The sequence below is a fragment of the Meriones unguiculatus genome, chromosome 1 (assembly GCF_030254825.1).
Source record: "Meriones unguiculatus strain TT.TT164.6M chromosome 1, Bangor_MerUng_6.1, whole genome shotgun sequence".
NCBI classification, from domain to species: domain Eukaryota; kingdom Metazoa; phylum Chordata; class Mammalia; order Rodentia; family Muridae; genus Meriones; species Meriones unguiculatus.
This window is the reverse complement of record NC_083349.1, coordinates 179,954,604-179,973,531: the sequence shown is the minus strand read 5'-3', so window position 1 is coordinate 179,973,531 and position 18,928 is coordinate 179,954,604. Positions and strand designations below refer to the sequence as shown.

The 18,928-nt window shown below is 46.5% G+C and overlaps 1 protein-coding gene and 1 pseudogene across 3 annotated transcripts; one reads left to right on the top strand and one right to left on the bottom strand.

Annotated features, from left to right (window-relative positions):
* The first annotated feature begins 3,467 nt into the window (after positions 1-3,467).
* On the top strand, positions 3,468-11,663 carry Hinfp (histone H4 transcription factor). 3 transcript variants are annotated; one of them, XM_021659377.2, is made up of 10 exons: positions 3,468-3,571; positions 6,973-7,317; positions 7,790-8,019; positions 8,273-8,384; positions 8,570-8,722; positions 9,173-9,250; positions 9,337-9,457; positions 9,542-9,680; positions 9,762-9,886; positions 10,739-11,663. In XM_021659377.2, exons 2-10 carry the CDS (start codon positions 7,146-7,148, stop codon positions 11,142-11,144), a joined length of 1,536 nt encoding a protein of 511 aa, XP_021515052.1. In that variant the 5' UTR covers positions 3,468-3,571; positions 6,973-7,145; the 3' UTR covers positions 11,145-11,663. The 3 variants fall into 3 exon arrangements, with proteins under 3 accessions (XP_021515052.1, XP_021515053.1, XP_021515056.1); XM_021659378.2 differs by lacking the exon at positions 3,468-3,571 and adding an exon at positions 3,579-3,937; XM_021659381.2 differs by lacking the exons at positions 3,468-3,571; positions 6,973-7,317; positions 7,790-8,019; positions 8,273-8,384 and adding an exon at positions 8,960-9,014 and having other exon boundaries at positions 8,639-8,722.
* LOC110562579 (NADH dehydrogenase [ubiquinone] 1 alpha subcomplex subunit 7-like) lies at positions 5,902-6,278 on the bottom strand (annotated as a pseudogene).
* Positions 11,664-18,928: the final 7,265 nt, after the last annotated feature.

The following is an 18,928-nucleotide window of genomic DNA, read 5'->3' as shown; positions in this document are numbered from 1 at the left end:
GTAGTTCACTTGTCTTCACCCCCTCCCCCAGTGGAAAAAATAATAATAAAAAGGCAAGGAAAAGGCATGACTGCGCGTAGGTATGGTGGAGGAGAAAGTTTATTATAGATAGGTGGGAGAGCAGAGCCAGAGGCAGACACATCTGGGAGAGTCCAGAGCAGTCATAAACCTGAACCACGTGGAGAGAGGGGAGCCAAGTACAGCAGCTAAGAGGCTAAAGGAAAAGGCTGAGAGTGCAGGTAACCAGAATGTCTGGATTATACAGGGAAGAGCAGCCCATCCCCCTGGAAAGTTCAGAGTGTAGGGTGGGGTATACCAGCCATACCCTGTAACAGGTAGGGACTGAGGGTTGCTGGGAAAGCCTGGAGGCCAAGTCTGCTTTGATAACTACTTGTTCCTGGTTTGAAACTTAGGAGCAGTCATGTGGTGATGTACACCTTTATCCCAGCACTTGGGAGGCAGAGTCAGGTGAGTTTGAGCTTAGCCTGGTCTACAGAGTGAGTTCTGGGACAGCCAAGCCTACACAGAGAAACCCTGTCTTGGAAATGTGGGCTTTGTTTATTTAATTATTGAGTCAGAGTCTCACTGTTTGCCTGGCTAGCCTCCAATTTACAGAGATCCATTGGCTTCTGCCACCCACCCCCATACCATGAATCTAGTGCTAGAGTTAAATGCATAGCTCACCACATCCTGATACTAAAATCTGGAAACATAGATCCATAACACACTGAGATCTCTGCTCTGAAAAGTATTTAAGTTCACACAGCTCTGTGACAAGTGTTTCTTCATGAAATTACTAAAAGGCTAGGAACCATTTTCAGTGCTGTAAATCTGAGTTAAAATGAGGGTTAGCATCTCATGAAGTAGTGCTAGAGTTAGGATTTTGTTGTTGTGTTTTTGTTTTTCAAGACGGGGTTTTTTTCAGAGCCCTGGGTGTCCTGGACTTGATTTATAGACCAGGCTGGCTTTGAACCACAGAGAACCTCCTGAGTGCTGGGATTAAAGGCATGCGCCACCATGCCCAGCAGAATTATGAATTTCTAAATGAATAAGGTTGATAAAATAACTGGGTATAGTGACACATGCCTTTATTCCCAGAACTCTGAAAACAAGGCAGGGTTCAGCTAGAAAGAACATTTGCTCCCTTTGCAGAGGACCCAGGCTCACATGGCAGTTCATAATCATCTGCAACTCTGTTTTGTCCAAATCTGATGCCTCTCCTGGTACCAGGCTACACACGATACACATAAGTTTAGTCAAAACACTTGTAAAGTTTGTTTTTAACTTTTGAGATGGTACCGAGGAGGCGTCTCAGTGTTTAAGAGTACTAAGTCCTCTTGAAGAGGACCTGGTTTGGTTCCTAGCACCCACATGGCAGCTCACGAGATCCAGTGCCCTCTTTTGGAGTCTGCAGGCATGGCACACACATGCTGTGCCTACATACAGGCAGGCAAACACTCACAGACATTAAGGAAATAAATCTTAGCTAGTTGTAGAGGCACATGCCTTTAATCCCAGCACTTGGAAGGCAGAGGCAGGCAGATCTCTGTGAGTCTGAGGCGAGCCTGGTCTACATGGGATTATAGGAGTGGAGCATCGTGACTACAGCTGCTTTGTTTTTTGAGATAATGTCTCACTAGGTTGCCTTGGGATCTTCCTGTCTCCCCAGCAGCAGAAGATTTGGGATTACAGGCCTGTGAACCCTGGCTTAACTTGACCTATTTTTATGTTGTCTTTAAATTTTTGTTTCTCGAGACAAGGGTTTCTCCCTGCTGTCCTAGACTTGATTTGTAGACCAGGATGGCCTTGAACTCATGGAGATCCGCCTGCCTCTGCCTCCCAAATGCCGGGATTAAAGATATGTGCCACCACGCCCAGCCACTTGTCTTTGAACTTATTTATGTAGGACAGTAAAAAAAAAAAAAAAAAAATATATATATATATATATATATATTTTTTTTTTTTTTTTTGAGACAGTGTCTCATAGCCCAGGCTATCTTGTAACTTACTCTACAGTACCCCCTCCCAGAAACTGACCTCAAATTCATGATCTTCCTGCATCCCTGGTGCTGGGGTTACACGTGAATACGCACCAAGCTTAATTTGGTGCTTGGCTTATTTTGCTTTGTTTTTGTTTTCTGAGGTGAGGTCTCACTGAGTAACCCTGGTGGCCTGGAACTCAGAGGTCCATCCGCTGCTGCCTCCCGAGTGCTGGGCGTCAAGTTATGTGCACCAACCGCCTGGCAATTTTAAATACTTCCTGAGCTTACCTCACTGGACTACCTGACTGTGACTGGTTTATAAAACAGACACAACTGTTCTTCCTCACCGATGTAGAGACGGAAACGTCTCCATTGAAAACGCAAGAGTGGCTCGAAAGTCAGTTACATAATTGGAAAGGGAATAGGGAGACTTATTTAGGGGAAGAGAAGCGCAGACCTTGAGAGGTCAAAGAAGGCACAGTGCGGTAGGGAAACTGAAATTCGCGGCTGAGGTGCAGGAAATGAGGCCGAAGACTCAAAATAGGATTTGTTGTAGGCAGGACCCAGGTGTTGGAGTTCGGAAATACTCCGTTTTCTTTGGGGCCTCTGTACTGGCGGGAACAGAATGCCTTTGAGCATTTTACACAGAATGGTGCCTTGATCAGGTCTGTTTTCGTTAAAGATGATTTCGCTGAGCTCTGTGGCAGATGCCTTGAAGGAAAGTGAGCACTGGGATGTGTCAAACGAGTGTGGAATTCTGGGATGGATGTCATTCATGGACTAGAATGGAAGAAGATGAATGTAGGAGATCATGTGTTTAGGAAAGTAGAATCTTGGGCTGCGACTGAGTGGCTGCTGGGGTAAAGCGCTTGTCTAGCAAATAGAAAGAAACCCTTGACCGAATCCCGCAGCACCACATAAACGTGGTTGAGGCGGCAGAATCTATAATCTCAGTATGCGGTGCTAGAGCAGATGGATCTGAAGGTTGAGGTCACCGGGTAAATGTGTTGGTCTATGCCTTTACTAGCCACACTTGGGTGGCAAATGCAGGTGGACTTCTGTGAGTTCAAGATCAGCCTGGGGTTAGCTGGACCTCTGTGAGTTCAAGGTCAGCCTGGGGTACATAGAAAACCAAGAAAATCACAGATGAATCTGGTACCCCCGCGTAGAGGAACCACCTACCCGGCTAACGGAAACACAGAAGCTGTGAGAACGAAGACAACCGGGTTTAACCTAGGCGCATGCCCAGTAGGTGGTGGGCGCGGAGTCTGCGCAGTAGAGGGCCTCCGAGCCTCAGCGCTTCCCGCCTGCGCACTGCCTAGAGCAGCCCCAACCCCCGTTTGCGGGTGACGCTAACTTTTCCCACATCCTTTCGGCCCTCACTGTACCCTTCGGGAAACGGGGCCCTCTGCCGTGCCGTTCCCGCCTCTTCCGTGTTTTGGTGCGCACGGGTTCCGCCAGACGCAGCGGCCATTGGCTGCCGGTCGAGTTGGGGAGTGGCGATTGGCTGTCGCTGGCCGTCGCTCAAACTCGTGTGGGTGTATGGTGTGAGGTGGGTGGGGCGCCGGGCGGCCCCGCGGCGCTGGCAGGTGAGTGGGGTCGAGGAGCCCCGCTGGTGTGACTGCTGGGCCGCTCTCCGGAGCCTTGGGAAGGCCAGGCGTCCCGGAGGGGCTCGGCGAGGCGTCCGGGCCGGCCCTGCGCCTCCGCGCCCTCGGCCTGCGGGTCGCTGCGGCCGGACTCGGTCGGCGCCGCGCTCGACGACGCGGATTCTGGGAAGCCCGCCGGGCTGGGCGCCGCCGAACGGTCTCCTTCCTCCTTGGAGTTCCAGCCGCCCTCCGAAGCGTGGTCCCGGCCTCAGCCCTTAGGCGAGCCTGCCCACGGGCCTTTTTGTGTCCAGGTCGCCCTCGTCGCGCGCTTGGTTTTCCCTACCGCGTTCAGCCGTCAGATCCTCGTCTGTGAGTCCTTGTTCAGGACCTGGGCCTTTCTTTTTCTCTATTGTGGCTCCGAGTTCACTGGAGCCCAGCGATACGCTGTACTCTCTTATTTGTTGATGGGATCGTTTGGTACTGTTACTGCTGATGAAGTGTTAGGTAGGGATCCTGGGGGTTGGATGCCGCCCATCACTGGGTTAGCGCTAAGAAACAAGGATACGTGTAGTTGTGCTTCATTGAGCCCTAGTAGTGCGTTAAGATCACAAAACTAAGGAGTTTCTTTTTCCTTTTCCATCGTCTGATTCTCTCTTCAGACAGATACACACAGTATGTTGTACATAGTAGATTCTATTTTGACACCTTACTTTGTAACTCTGGCTGGCCTGAAACTCTCAAGTGATCTGCCTCAAAGGCCAGCACCTCCCCCCCTCCCCCCCAACCTTATTTTCCGAGACATGAACATTTAACTTTGTTCTCATTTTTATTTAAAACAAATATTTATGTTCTCAAGAATATTTAGAAGCCAAGCGCTGTAATCTCAGCATTCTGGGAGACAGAGTTTGAGGCCAGCCTGGGCTACACAGAAAAACCCTGTTGAGGGGTGTATGTGTGTGGCAATTTAGCAAAGTACAGATGCTGAAGGTAGAGCATAAACAGGGTTCCTACATTCAAATGGAATCTTTTTGTTTGTTTTGTTTTGTTTTGTTTTTTTAAGACCGGGTTTCTCTGTGTGGCCTTGGCTATCCCGGACTCACTTTCTAGACCTGGCTGGCTTTTGAATTCACATATATCCGCCTGCCTCTGACTCTCAGAGTGCTAGGATTAAAGGTGTATGACATCGCTCCCAGCTTCAAATGGAATCTTCATTTTAACATTAAGTGAGTGGTGGGATCAAGCATTGAGTAGGCAAAGCAAAGACAGAATGTTTGGCATTGAAAGCCTGGCAAGAGATTTGGCAACATAATCCAGTAAGGTCAAAGGTTCTGGATCATATGTAGGCTATATGAAATAATATGAACTTTGGTTTCAGCCTAACCTGACCTGCCATCATTAGATGGCCTTGCATAAATTTTTGTCAGCTTCAGGTTATCTATAAATGAGGTTTAAATGGTGCCTGATTCATCGAGTAGTGTCATCAGTTACATGATGCAAATAAAATGCTTAATATGAGACTAGAGGGGTGGCTCAGTCAGTCAAGTACATGCTTCAGAAACATCAGGAGGCCGTAAGTTTGATCTCCAGAGCTCAAATTTAAAAACAAAGTTCAATGTTCAGGTGTAGTGGCTCAGACATTTAATACTAGCAGTCATCTAGGATTTGATGTCCTAACATTTAACGTAGGCAGAGACGGCTGGGTCAAGGTAGACTCTGCTGTAAAAAGGCCCGTGTATCTCTGGAAGTAGAGACAGGAGGATCCTTGGAGCTCACTGGTTAGCCAGTCTAGCCTACCTGGTGAGCTCCAGGCCAACAAGAAACTATATTAAAAGTAAAGAAACAAAACCTTCAGCTAGGTAGTGGTGGCACACGCCTTTAATCCCAGCACAGCAGAGCAGGGGGACCTCTTGAGTTTGAGACAGCCTGGTCTAAAGAGTGAGTTCCAGGATAGTCAGGGCTACACAGAGAAACTCTGTCTTGTAAAACAAAACAACAAAAAACCCTCAAATGATTGATTCTTGAGGAATCACACAGGTCCACCCCCAAACACACACATACACAGTGCTTACTATGGCTGGGTTTGTTAGCACAAACCTGTAATCCCAGCTATTTGGGAGTCTGAGGCAGGAGGATTTCAGCACACTAGACTACAGAGTGTGTTTAAGGTCAGCCTCGGCCACTTAGGAAAAATCCTGTCCCAAATTATAAGGTCCTAGGTTCAGTCCTCAGTACCAAAAATACCCAAAACAATGGTATTTTTTGAGTTGTTTTTTTTTTTTTTTTTTTTTTGAAGTAATGTGGCATTCAATGTATTTGTTATAAATTAGGTCATGCTCGCCCCAGCAGGAATCCAAGGTGGAAAAGTGGTCACATGGCCGTGGAGACATGGCAAGGTAGCCTAGGGCAGGGTCACAGGTATGGCTGGTCCTTAGACAGCTCCCACCTCTTTATGGGAGGAGCAGGTGTCACTGCCATCTTCTCAGTGACTGCCACAGCAGAGCTCTCAGCTGTCTTGCCTGACACCAAGACCTTTTGTGAAGACGTGATGATTGAGGGAGTCACAACTTCCCGGTGACCATCACGAGTACAGTAGTAATTGTTGGATAGCTTGTGACTGGGGCCCACAGGGAGATTAGGAGGTGGCTGGGTCCCCAGATGCCCAATTCCGCAGCTTCTGGATAATTCGAGTAGCAGACTCCATGTGTCTTCCCCTCCAAAGAACGGAGTTTTTTTGTTTTGTTTTTTGTTTTTTTAAACTTGTTTATTTTTAATTTCTATGCAGTGGGGTTTTGCCTGAACCTATGTCTGTGTGAGGGTGTTGGATCCTCTGGAACAGGAGTTATGGTTGTGAGCTGCCATGTGGACTGGCAATTGGACCCAGGGCCTCTTTTAATCACCGAGCCATCTTTGTAGCCCCATGAAATTTATTTTTACTTTAATGTGTGTGGGGGTGTCTTACCTGCATGAGTTGTCTGTATCACATGACTGTAACACCATCAGAGGGCGGAAGAAGGGGGTCGCATCCTCTGGATCTAGAGTTCTATATAGATGGATGGTTGTGAGCAGCCATATGGTTGTTAGGAATCTAAACAGGTCCTCCTAGCAGAGCATGCAGGGCTGTTAATCTGAACCATCTCTCCATCCCCAACAAAATAATACTGTATCTGACATAGAGTAAGCGTGAAGTTCAGAACAAAAAGTTTTGTTATCCCCATTTTGGCAGAGGCCTCACAACTAGTGGGTGGTAGGTGGTGGAATCTGGGTTTTAACCCTGGTGCCTCTCTTTGAAGCTGAGCATTGTTCCATCTCCCATGGGAATATGCTCTGACACTATATGAGAAAATGTCTGTTAAAGTCTTTAGCTTAGTGCTTGGCACATGCTCAGTATTGTTCTCTCTTCTCAGGAGACCAGACAGCCCCTAGGGGTTGAGAAACTGCTGGCTCATCCTTACCGAAAAAAGCACAAGATACTGAAAAGTACCTGCTACCCTTGGCAGGCTGCTCTCTAGTCCCTTTGCCTCCAGCAGCCTGGGATACAATCTTACAGCTCTAGATTTCTTCCTCTGAGATAAAGGCCATGTCACCTCCTGGAAAAGTTGCCCGGAAAGAGAATCTGGGGCTCCAGTGTGAGTGGGGGTCCTGCTCTTTTGTGTGCTCAGCTATGGAGGAGTTCTTTGAGCATGTCACTCAGCACCTGCAACAGCACATGCATGGCTCTAAGGAGGAAGAAGAGGAAGAGGACCCACTTGGTAAGGAAAGTGGAAAGAGTGCAAGAGCAGGCGGGAAATCCAGCTGTTAGAGAAAGGGAGGACAGCTCCTTGTCTATTTTGAGACAGGGTCTGGCTGTCCAGGAACTCGTCTTGTAGACCAGGCTGGCCTCGAACTCTCAGGTTCGCTTGCTTCTCCCTCCTGAGTTCTGGGCTTACAGGCTCTGTGTAACACTTGTTGGTGCCACGTACCTGACCCCATATCCCTTGCCACTAGTTGTAGTTCTGTAGGTCTGGTTACTTAATCTCTGACTGAAAGCTAGGTGAGGACAAGGACTGGGACTCCTGCCTCCTTGTTATATCCGCAATACCCGACTTGGTTGAAAGTCATTAAGTACTGTTACATGGTGGATAAATTCTGTTCATCCTTGGTCAGAGTCCTGCTTAATGTTTGAGATGGAAAGCGAACTGAGCTTGCCAAGTGTCAGACCATTCCTTCTAAACCTTTCTGCAGAGGAAGAATTCTCCTGCTTATGGCAGGAATGTGGCTTTTGCTGTCTGGACAGTTCTGCCGACCTCACCCGCCATGTCTACTTCCACTGCTACCACACCAAGCTGAAACAGTGGGGACTGCAAGCTCTGCAAAACCAGGCTGACCTCAGCCCCTGCATTTTGGACTTCCAGAGCCGGAACGTCATCCCTGACATCCCTGACCATTTCCTGTGTCTATGGGAACACTGCGAGGTTAGCAGATAGTGCCAGAAATAGGGGTGGAGGAAGCTGGGGATCATGACTCAAGATACCTTGGCTCTTTCCGGGGTGCCTTATATTTATGAGACTCCTGCTAGTATCCCTCCTCTATTCTTATGTAACTCCTTTGTCTTAAAACTTTCCCATTCCCACAAGTTAATTTGAGGAGAGCAAGAAACCCCCTCTTGACATGGGTGAGAGTCCCTCTAACCACTCTTAGTCCTTACCCCAAGTTGCCCCGGCACAGAGTACTTTCGACAATCCTGAGTGGTTCTATCGGCACGTGGATGCGCACAGCCTGTGCTGTGAATACCAAGCTGTCAGCAAGGACAACCATGTGGTGCAGTGTGGCTGGAAAGGTAGGGCAACCCCTCTTCTCTGGCCTGTGGTTGAAACTATAGGTGTTAGGGTCTAGAGGAGCCAGGGATAGGTGGGATCAATCCTGCAAGACAACATAGGCTACTGGCTGGAGAAATTTGGGGTGCCAGAGCCAAGTTGGGGAGGGAGATTTAAGGATGGGACATAATCAGATCTTCCTTCCTAGGCTGTACGTGTACCTTCAAGGACCGGTGTAAGCTTCGAGAACACCTCCGCAGCCACACCCAGGAGAAGGTAGTGGCTTGTCCCACCTGTGGGGGCATGTTTGCCAACAACACCAAGTTCTTAGATCACATCCGTCGCCAGACCTCATTGGATCGTAAGCAGTTGGAAAGAAGTGGGAGAGTGTGGGATATCCTACTTAAAGTGAAGACGAGGCTATCTTCCCAGGGGAGGTGGCTGCTGAAGAGATCTGTACCAGGCTCTTTTCCCCTTTTGGGAGCAGGAGCCTCCCTAGACTTAGACATTATTCAGCACTTACTGTTTTTGGCATCAGTTATCTCAGGAATCCTCACAGCAGCCCCATGAGGTAGGCTTCTTATTCCCCTTTTTACAGATGAGGAAACTGAGGCTCAGAGAGCTTAAATCATTTACCTGAGATCACACAGCTAGTAAGTGATAAAAGCTGGGTTTAACTCAGGTCTGGACTCCAAATCCCATCTGTAGCTTCCCTTTGCTCCTTGGGTGGTTCCCTTCTGTCTGGGATGGTCCCCCTCTTCTCTGCCCTTTACTGTTCTCCAGTTCCTTTGTTCTGCCCACTCTACCGCAGAGCAGCGTTTCCAGTGCTCCCACTGTTCCAAGAGATTTGCCACAGAGAGGCTGCTGCGAGACCACATGCGGAACCACGGTGAGTGGCCTGTGCCCAAGCCTTCCAACCCTCCCTCAAGGTCCGTGAGTCCCATCATAGAGCATTGTCTCTTCTCTGCTCCTCAGTGAATCACTATAAATGCCCTCTGTGTGACATGACCTGCCCACTGCCTTCCTCCCTCCGAAATCACATGCGCTTTCGACACAGTGAGGACCGTCCCTTTAAATGTGACTGTTGTGACTACAGGTAAGGGGATCCAGGGATCAAAATATAGGACTCAAGCGCTAGGGTTCCCTGTTTTCTCCAACCCCTCCTTATTTCTCCTGGCAGCTGCAAGAATCTGATTGACCTCCGGAAGCACTTGGACACCCACAGCAAGGAGTCGGCCTACAGGTGTGACTTCGAGAACTGCAGCTTCAGTGCCCGATCCCTCAGCTCTATCAAGTCCCATCACCGCAAAGTGCATGAAGTAAGTGGCCGCTGGGGAAGGCTTAGCTTAGCAGGTGTATGAGTGAGAAGCTGACCTCGTTTCCTCCTTCCATCTCATCAGGGAGACTCAGAGCCAAGGTACAAATGTCATGTCTGTGACAAATGCTTCACACGTGGCAACAACCTCACTGTGCACCTTCGCAAGAAGCACCAATTCAAGTGGCCCTCAGGACACCCTCGTTTTCGGTATGTCTAGATTTATACACTTCTTTTGTTTTTGTTTATTATTGTGTGTATATGGTTGGGGGGTTGCCAATGCTCCTGTAGAGGTCGGGGACACAACTTGTGAAATTGTTTCTCTCTTACTTTTATGTGGCTTTCAGATATTGAACTCAGATCATCATGCCTGGCCATTTCACCAGCCTGACAGAATTTTTAAAAAGGAAAAAAAAAAAACCTTTGAATTTATGGTACTTTGATACCTACCATCTGTGTTTAGTCTCAACCTTAAAAATGGTGGAGCAAATACTGTTATTTGTTTGGTTTTCATCTTGTTGTTTGTTTGTTTGTTGTAAGGACAGAATCTCCGTACAGTCTTGGCTGGGCTAGAACCTATTATGTAGAACAGGCTGGCCTTGAACTCACAGAGATCCATCCACCTCTATCCTTGCCTCTACCTCTGCCTCTGCCTCTTATGAGATTAAAGGTGTTTGTCACTATGCAAGGCTGTGACTTTTCTAATGCAAAGCTTAGTTTCAGACTTTACAAGTAGTGCAAAAAGTCCTGTAGCCAGAGCCAGAATTAAGGCTGAGGGTCCCGACCTTCAGCTCCACAACCTTCATAAACTTCGACACAGCCATTATAGGGCCCATCAGTCTCTATTGGGTTGGGCTTCTGCATTAGTTTTTCCATTTTGAGTCCTCTCCTCTGAGCCTTTCTTCTACATATTCCTTGGGGGGAAAAAAAAGAGATTTATTTATTTATTTAAATCTTCAGTTCTATCACACTGAATCCTAAGCCTTAGGTACCCAGTTTGTATCTTCAACCTGTCTTTAGGCCATTTCTTCATCCTCTGCTGTCTGCTGCCTTCTTCTGCAGGTACAAGGAGCATGAAGATGGCTACATGCGGCTACAGTTAGTTCGCTATGAGAGTGTGGAGCTGACACAGCAGTTACTGCAGCAGCTACAAGAAGGATCAGATCCAGGGTTGGCACTGAATGAGAACAGCCTGCAGGGCATTGTTCTAGAAACAGTGCTGGGGTCCCCAGGACCTGAGGAAGAGACAGAAGAGGAAGGTGGGGTTGTTGAGGGGACAACCCTCTCAGCTTCTCAGGGCAACCCCATTCATATGGTCGGTCAGACGGACACCCAGGGCCAGCGAGACATTGTCTACTATGTGCTGTCCGAAGCTCCAGGAGAGCCCCCGCCAGTCTCTGAGCCACCCTTGAGGGAGATGGAAAAGCTCCAAGGAATACCTGAGGATCCAGGGGTCCAGATGGGCTAAGGCGGCAGAGCCTGACAACTCCTACTCCAGGTCTTGGAGTTTGAGCCAGGCAGGAAGCAGTACCCCAATGGGCAGCATTTGTTCTTGGATGCCTTCAGAAGTGGTGCTGAGAACAGTGTCCCCTCTGACTCAGGCGGCATCATTCTATAGACTGAGTAATTTCGTTTCCCCCTATACTGTTCTTTGTGGGGAACCTGTGGAGTTGGATTGATTGAGGAAATCCTACATGTGTGTTCTCATTAGAGGAGCTGTTTCCAGGCTTAAGCATACTCCCTTGCCATGCTAGACAGTGAGTAAATGTTTAGTCCACGTCCATTCCTATCTCCAGGGGTCTATTGGCCAGGGGATGAGTGACTGTGCTGTACAAGGGCCATTTCCTCACTGAGCACCAGGTGCCATTTCTCTCAAGATTTCCTTTTACATTCCAGGGACACTTGTTATCTTCAGGGACAGGATTGGAGACACTGTATATGTGTGACAGTTGTGTTTTTAGTAATAAAAGAAGCACTTGAGCTGTTATTAGAGGTTGTCTGTTTCTTCCAGGGCATCTACCAGCTCTGTGGAAGGAGGCCCCAAGTACGTGGCTGTTAGCGAATGCCAGCGGTATTACAGAATGGATATAAATGGTACGAGGACTGAACTCTCAGTCCTAACTATAACCCTGTGCCTCAGGGATAGGCTGGGGTTGTGGGGCTGCAAAGGAATCTGGAGTAGAGGTGGGTTGGGAAATCACCCAGAGAATGCCAAGTACTCAAGGGCCAGGAATCAAGTTAGAAAGTTGTGTGTCTATACACTTTTCTAGAGAGTGGATGTACTTTGGCTAGATTTTTTTAAAAAATCGTACACATGTTTATCGCATGTTCATTTTTATTTTGTGTGTATGAGTATTTTGCCTGCATGTATGTGGTGTGCAGGGACCATGGAGGTCAAAAGAGGGTGACCATTCCTCTGGAACTGAAGCTGCAGACAGCTGTGAGCTACCATGTGAGTGCTGGGAACTGAATCTGGGTCTCTATAAGAGCAACAAGTGTTCTTAACTGCTTAGCAGTCTCGCCCCTTTCATTGAGTTCTTTAAGAAGTTGAAATTCCTCAAAATTAGAACCATTCTTTTTTTTTTTTTTTTCAATTAATAAAGAATTCGACAGCTGGATGGTGGTGGTACATGGCTTTATTTCCAGCACTCGGAAGGCAGAGGCTGGTGGATCTTTGAATTCAAGGTCAGCCTGGTCTACAGAGTGAGTTCCAGGACAGCCAGGGCTACACAGAACTCCAGTCTCAGAAACTAAAGAAAAAAATGTATATTATGTGAGTGTGGCTATCTGTAGGTAGGAGGTATGTGCTAACTCACTGGCCAGTGAGCTGCGGGAATTTGCCTTCTCTGCCCCTGCCCATCGCTAGGTTCCCGACACACCACCCTGTGTACAGCTTTATGTACATGCTGGGCGTCTAGACTCAGTTCCTCACGCTTGCACTTCCTGACCACCCATCCTAAGTCTGTCCAGCCATTCCTGAGCGTGTTACGCTTTCATGGCCTCTGCCCTTTCCTCAGTCTGGATAAAGGAAATACTCTCAAGGACCTTAGACAGCTGCTCAAAAGGATTTCTGAACTTCAGCCTCTTACAGGATGAAACCTTCCCAAACTGTCCAGGTATGTATGTCTGATTCAGCTACCACCACCATCAACTTACTGAGTTCCATCTTGAGCCTTGCTTCTGACTTTGGACCGTCTGTCACTGCTTACGCTGTCCTGCCTAAACAAGGCCCTGAGTTTCATTTCCAGCATTGCTAAAAAGAAAAATGAGCCGGGCATGGTAGTGTACGCCTTTAACCACAGCATTTGGGAGGCAGAGGCAGGTGGATCTCTGAGTTCATTGATAGCCTGGTCTACAAAGAGAGTTCCAGGGCTGCACAGAAATCCTGTCTTGGAAGAAAAAAAAAAGGATGAAAGGACTGATTTTTTTTTTTTTTTTTAAATTTTGCTTTGCTTTGAGGGATAGGGTTTTGTCAGGTGCAGTGGCACGCCTGAAATCCGAGCTCTCGGGGAGGCAGAGGTGGGTGGACCTCTGAGTTTGAGGCTAGTCTGGTCCACAAAGTGAACCAGGATAGTCAAGGCTACAAAGAGAAATACTGTTTTGAAAAAAAATAATAATAATAAATATTAAAAAAGGACAGTGTCTCAGATTTATCTTCAGGTTATCTTCCTGCCTTGATCTCTTACTGCAAACACTGCCTATTACAGCAGGTGTGGTCATACACACCTTTAATACCAGCATTCAGGAGAGTATGCAGGTCTCTTGAGTTGGAGACCAGCCTGGTCTACATAGTTCCAGGACAACCAGGACAGGCTGTGTAGAAAGAGCCTATCTCAAATAAAAAACAAGCCAATAGCTTTTAAAAGCTGCCTATGTCAGGTAGAATTAGGAAACAAAATATTTTACCAATTTTTATTGAGTCTTTAGGTAGATTATAAAAAATACAAAGATTAGAAACTTGGGACTTTCTTGGGGGGACTTGCAGGCAGGACAAGGTAAGCAGAATAACAGAAGGGTCCAAAGTCAGAAGCAAAGCTCAGGATGGAGCTCAGAAAGAGCCTATTTAACATGGAAGATGATGGTTGAATTATATACATAGTTACATGGAGAAATTAGGAAAGACTTCAGGAAGAGGCTACCTCTTAACCAGCAACAAAAATGAAGGCAGCCTCAGAAGGATTGCAGTGCCTCTTTTTTTTTTTTTTTTTTTTTTAATATGCATAAGAAATTGGAATTGAAAATACTAAACCCTGGGCTGGAGAGGTGGTTCAGAGGTTAAGAGCAATGCCTGCTCTTACAGAGGTCCTGAGTTCAATTCCCATCAACCACATGGTGGCTCATGACCATCTATAATGAGATCTGGTGCCCTCTTCTGGCATGCAGGCATACATGCAGGCAGAACGATGTATATATAATAAGTATAAATAAATAAATAAGTAAATACATATTAAGAAAAAGAAAATACCAAATCCTGACGTATTCAGTGTTTTGAAGGGTGTTGGTGAGACAAGGAACCCAGGGGGTAGGAACTAGTATGGCTGCTTGTGTGGGACAAGTCCACAACTCAGAAGAGCGCTTGATTGTTGGATGAATAAACTGTGCTCAGGACTGGAATAAGTGAAGAGCAGGGAGGGTTGAGGTTGAGAGGGGAAAAAAGGGAGGTGAAGATATCATTCCCATACCATGCTGGGAATTGAACTCGGGTTCTCTGAGGGCAAAAAACATGAGCCACAGGTTATTGTTACGGGACTTCAAGTTGTACTGAGTGAAGAGAGATAAAGAAACAGATTTTGGTTAGGACCATGGCCTAATAATACAGTGCTCACCTAGCAAAACCCTACATTCAGTTTCCAGTTGTGATAGTTGGCAACTTGACATAATCTAGAATCACCTGAGAAGAGATTCTCCTTGAAAGACAGTCTAGATCATGCTGACCCATTGTGAGCATGTCTGTGTGGGATTACCTTGATTGTGTTGAGGTAGGAAGACTGTGGGTGGCACCATTTCCTAGGCAGGAATCTGTACTGTAGAGAAATAGCTGAGCACTAGTAAGCAGGTACACATTTGTTCTCTTTGCCCAAGACTGTGGCTGTGTCAAGTTCCTGCCACCTTGACGTCTCTGAAATGACTGGACTGTAACTTGGAATTATGAGCCTGATAAACCCTTTGTCCCCTAAGGTGCTTTTAGAAGGATAGTTTTCACAGCAAGACAAACTGAAACTAATACACAGTAATGTTTATATGGACTGGAGACATAGCTCACTATGGAGAAGAGCACTTGCTGCTCTTCCCGAGGATCAGGTTCAATTTTGAACACCCCCACAAGCTCTCAACCATCTGTAACTCCAGTTCCAAGAGATCTGATGCCCTCTTGTGGCCTCTGTGAACACCACACACGCATGTGATGCGCAGACATGCCCGAAGGCAAAACACCCATACAAACAAATAAAAAATCTTAAAGAGAGGCTTTTGTAAAGAAGTCGACATCTGCAGTTCAGAGAGTCCCTCATTTCCTTCCTATCAAAGGAAATAATAGCATATAACAGGAGCGAGAGAGAAATGCTGCTTCAGAGGCCATGAATGCAGCTCAATGGTAGAACACTTGTTTAAATGCTTCAGTTAAATTGCTTTGTGTTGGAGCTGGCCTTTAATCCCAGTACTCAAGAGGCACAGGCAGGCAGATCTCTGCCTGGTCTACAAAGTGAGTTCTAAGACAGGGAGGGCCACACTGAGACACCCTGTCTCAAAACAAAACACAACAAAACAAAACAAAAACCAACTAAACAAACAAACAAACAAACAAAAAACAAATGATTTTCTATTTAGGTTATAGTCTGTTGCTATAACAAAAACCAAACCAATCAATGAACCAACCAATCAATCCATAAGCAGAAAGGATTTTTTTTTTCTTTAGAGGTTTCAGGCCATGCCTGTAGCTGTTTCTGGGCCTGTGGTGAGAAATGGATCATGTAGGGAGAATGTGGAGGGAACGACTCATGTGTGGTGGCCAGGAACAACATACTCTCTTTAAAAGCGAGGCCCATCTCTGAAGACCATCATGCTAGAGTTCAAGAAAGCAGGGTAGGCCCCTCCAAGTTCACCACTTAGATGCCTGTGTTAGGGAGCCAAGGAAGAGAGAATGAACTTTGCTGCTGTACTGTGGAAGAGAGGGAGCTCTCTCTTTTATAGTCACCCCCCTTTCCATTCTGAGCCGCACCCCCTCAAGTGGCCAGCAGAGGGTTTCCTTCTTGCCAAACACATTAAAGTTTTAAGCTGAGCCAGTGGGTGGGCCAGAGGTCATAGAGGACAAAGAATGTGGGTGCTGGAAACAGATCCGAGCCAGTTCCCAAGTCTCTTGGTCTAAGTTCTTTCTGGGTCCCGCAGGACCCTACCACACTTCTTCCCTCCCCGCCTCCCATGATGCTTATTAACCACTTCTCACACAAATCCTTGTCCAGAGCAGTCTGCTGCTTAGATTAACACCTAGCACTAAGCTGAGATGAGAATTATCAACCTGCCAAGGAAGGAAGCTGGTTAGGGGTAGGTGGGGGGGCATTGGTAAAAAAAAAAATGGGGGGGGACTCTGGTAAAAAAAAAAAAAAAAGATATGTTGTAGGGAATAGGCAGATATGTATTTGGGGAACATCCATTCAGACATTAAGGAACGTCTGTTAGGAGACAGCTTTATTCTAAGGATGATGAAGTCTACACTAAGGAAAGACTCATTCTAGATATTAAATCAGAAGCCCTGGCAAGGGAACCCAGCGCTCTGAGTCTTAAGCCCTTCAGAAGATTTGGGGTGTGCGCTAAAACCTGGCAATTACCCTTGGTAAGTTAACGAGGTCTATGCTAGGAGTTATATGTTTTCTGGGAGTGTCTTCCAAATGAGGAAGACTTATTTTAGTGGCTCTCTGCCAGATTAGAAAGGCTCATATTCAGCCAGGTGGTGGTGGTGCACGACTTTAATCCCAGCACTAGGGAAGCAGAAGCAGGTAGATCTCTATGAGTTTGGGGCCAGCCTGGTCTACAGAGCGAGTTCCAGGACAGCCAAGCCTACTCAGATTCTAGAATGAAAGAATATTAAGGCGATGGAGGTGCATCTTCTTTATTGAAAAAGGGGAGGAGTTTGTAGAGTGTTGACCTAGCATTCACAAAAGCACTGGGTTTGACACCCTCAGCACTCCAAAAAACAGGGTTTAATGGTCCATCACTGTAATCCCAGAATTTAGGGCATGGTGGCAGGAGTATTACAAATTCAAGGTTATTTTTGTGTAGCAAATTCAAGGCCAGCCTAGGCTACACGAGACCCTGTGTGGAAAAGCAAAATGGAATGGCATGGTGATATGTACCTATAATCTAAGCATTTGGAGGCTGAGGCAGGATTGCAACTGGAAATCAAGCTTGGGCTACTCAGCGAGAGCCTAAGAAATCTAAATTAAGATGGGAAGGTGATGACAGTAGGGCACAAAGAAGTTTGACATAGCAGGAATAATGTCGAACCACTAAGCCTTGGGTTTGGATGGCTGGATTCATCCTACTAGATATGTCACCTCACAGCTGAACCTCAAATTTCTGAGTGTTGTTTCTCTTATCTGAAACACCAAAAGATAATACTACCTCAAAGGGAGGTTGAGAGAGCTAGTTACATCGTAAGAAATAGTTTTGTTTTTATTTTGTTTTGCATTTCTGGTGTGTGTGTACACATTGCATGTGGAGGTCAGAGCACAGTTTGTGAGAGTCAGTTCTCTCACTCATGTCGGTTCTGGGACTCAAACTCAGGTGTCAGGCTTAGTGGCACGTGCCTTTATCTCCTGAACCATCTGCCTTCTTGCCAACCCTGGTTTTGACCAAGGCCAGCTTCAAGTTCACTATGATGCTATAACCTTGAACTTTTGATCCTTCTGCTTCCGCAGGTGTATGTCACCACGGTCAGCTCAGAAATGGCTATTTGTTGGGTATATTTTCTATATACATATAAAGACTAGGAACAGAGGGCAGAAAGACAAACCTACTGTGATAGAGAGTTTTATCTCTGTGCTGTGCTCCTAACACATAGTAGGTGTGCAGTAAATGTTCTTCTCCTTTGCCAAGAAGTGGACTATTGTTCTGGAGAAAGAAAATTATCCTGAACCGTGGACAGCCATGACCCTCACCCCCACCCCCCAGTGCTGGGCACTCCTGGCTATATGGTCTATTCTTGAGAATCAAAAGGTGTTCCTTAAACTCAAGATCTCCCCCATCTTTCATTGCTAGGACTACAGGCATGTGCCTCCATGCCTGGCCACATATGATGTGTTTACTGTCTTCAAGACTTAAAGATGGGAATCTGCTTAAGAGAAAAACTAATGGGGTGGGGGTGGGAGTACAGAGAGAGATGGTCAACAGGCACAGGGAGCAATAGTAAAAGACAAATAACTATTTTGTATGTGGTGCTGGGGACTGAACCACTGAATTATACCCTCAGCTTAGGGAAAATAATTACTAATGTATTATAACACAGTAGACTAACTGTGGGTGCCAGTAATTAGATACTTCAGAAAAAGCTAGTAGACAAGATATACCCAGCAAAAAGAATTGATAAATGTGTGAGGAGATAATATAGGCCATTACTCTGGTGTGGTGATTTCATTTAAAAGAAACTTTAAGAAAAATTAGGAAAAGTGGGGGGAGGGGTTGGGAGGTGTGGCTTGTTAGAATAGGTGTGGCCTTGTTGGAGAAAGTGTGTCATTGCCGGTGGGCATGGAGGTTTCAAAAAGCTCACACCTGGCCTGTTAGCCCCATGCTCTCTACCATGGTGATAACGGACTAAGCCTCTGAAACTGTAAGCCAGCCCCCGATTAAATGCCTTCCTTTATAAGAGTTGCCTTGGTCATGGTGTCTCTTCCCAGCAATAGAACACTGACTAAGACATCTACTGAGATCCTATACATTATATAAGTGTACTGAAATCCTGGGCTGGTGAGCTGTACATGCCTAATGACCTGAGAATTTGATCTGATCCTTGGAGCTCACAATGGAGAAAAGTGACTCCTAAAAATTGGCTTCTGACCGCCCCCCACATGAGCTCCCTGACACCGGAACATGCTTACATTCACACAACAATAATAAATAAAATTTAAAAATTTTGAATATGGCAAATATTACATATTCATTAAATTTGGGCTATGTGGTACCCTGAAGTCCATTTGTGAATAGGATTCTGAGATGACCAGTTATCAGAGTGGATAAAACTGGGAACTTGAATTCCAAGCC

Bases quoted from the DNA above. Each gene is read 5' to 3' on its own strand.
- Hinfp (XM_021659377.2), top strand. From the start codon at position 7,146: ATGTCACCTCCTGGAAAAGTTGCCCGGAAAGAGAATCTGGGGCTCCAG. The intron at 7,318-7,789 runs GTAAGGAAAGTG...ACCTTTCTGCAG, and splicing joins AGAGGAAGAGGACCCACTTG to AGGAAGAATTCTCCTGCTTA. The intron at 8,723-9,172 runs GTAAGCAGTTGG...ACTCTACCGCAG, and splicing joins TCGCCAGACCTCATTGGATC to AGCAGCGTTTCCAGTGCTCC.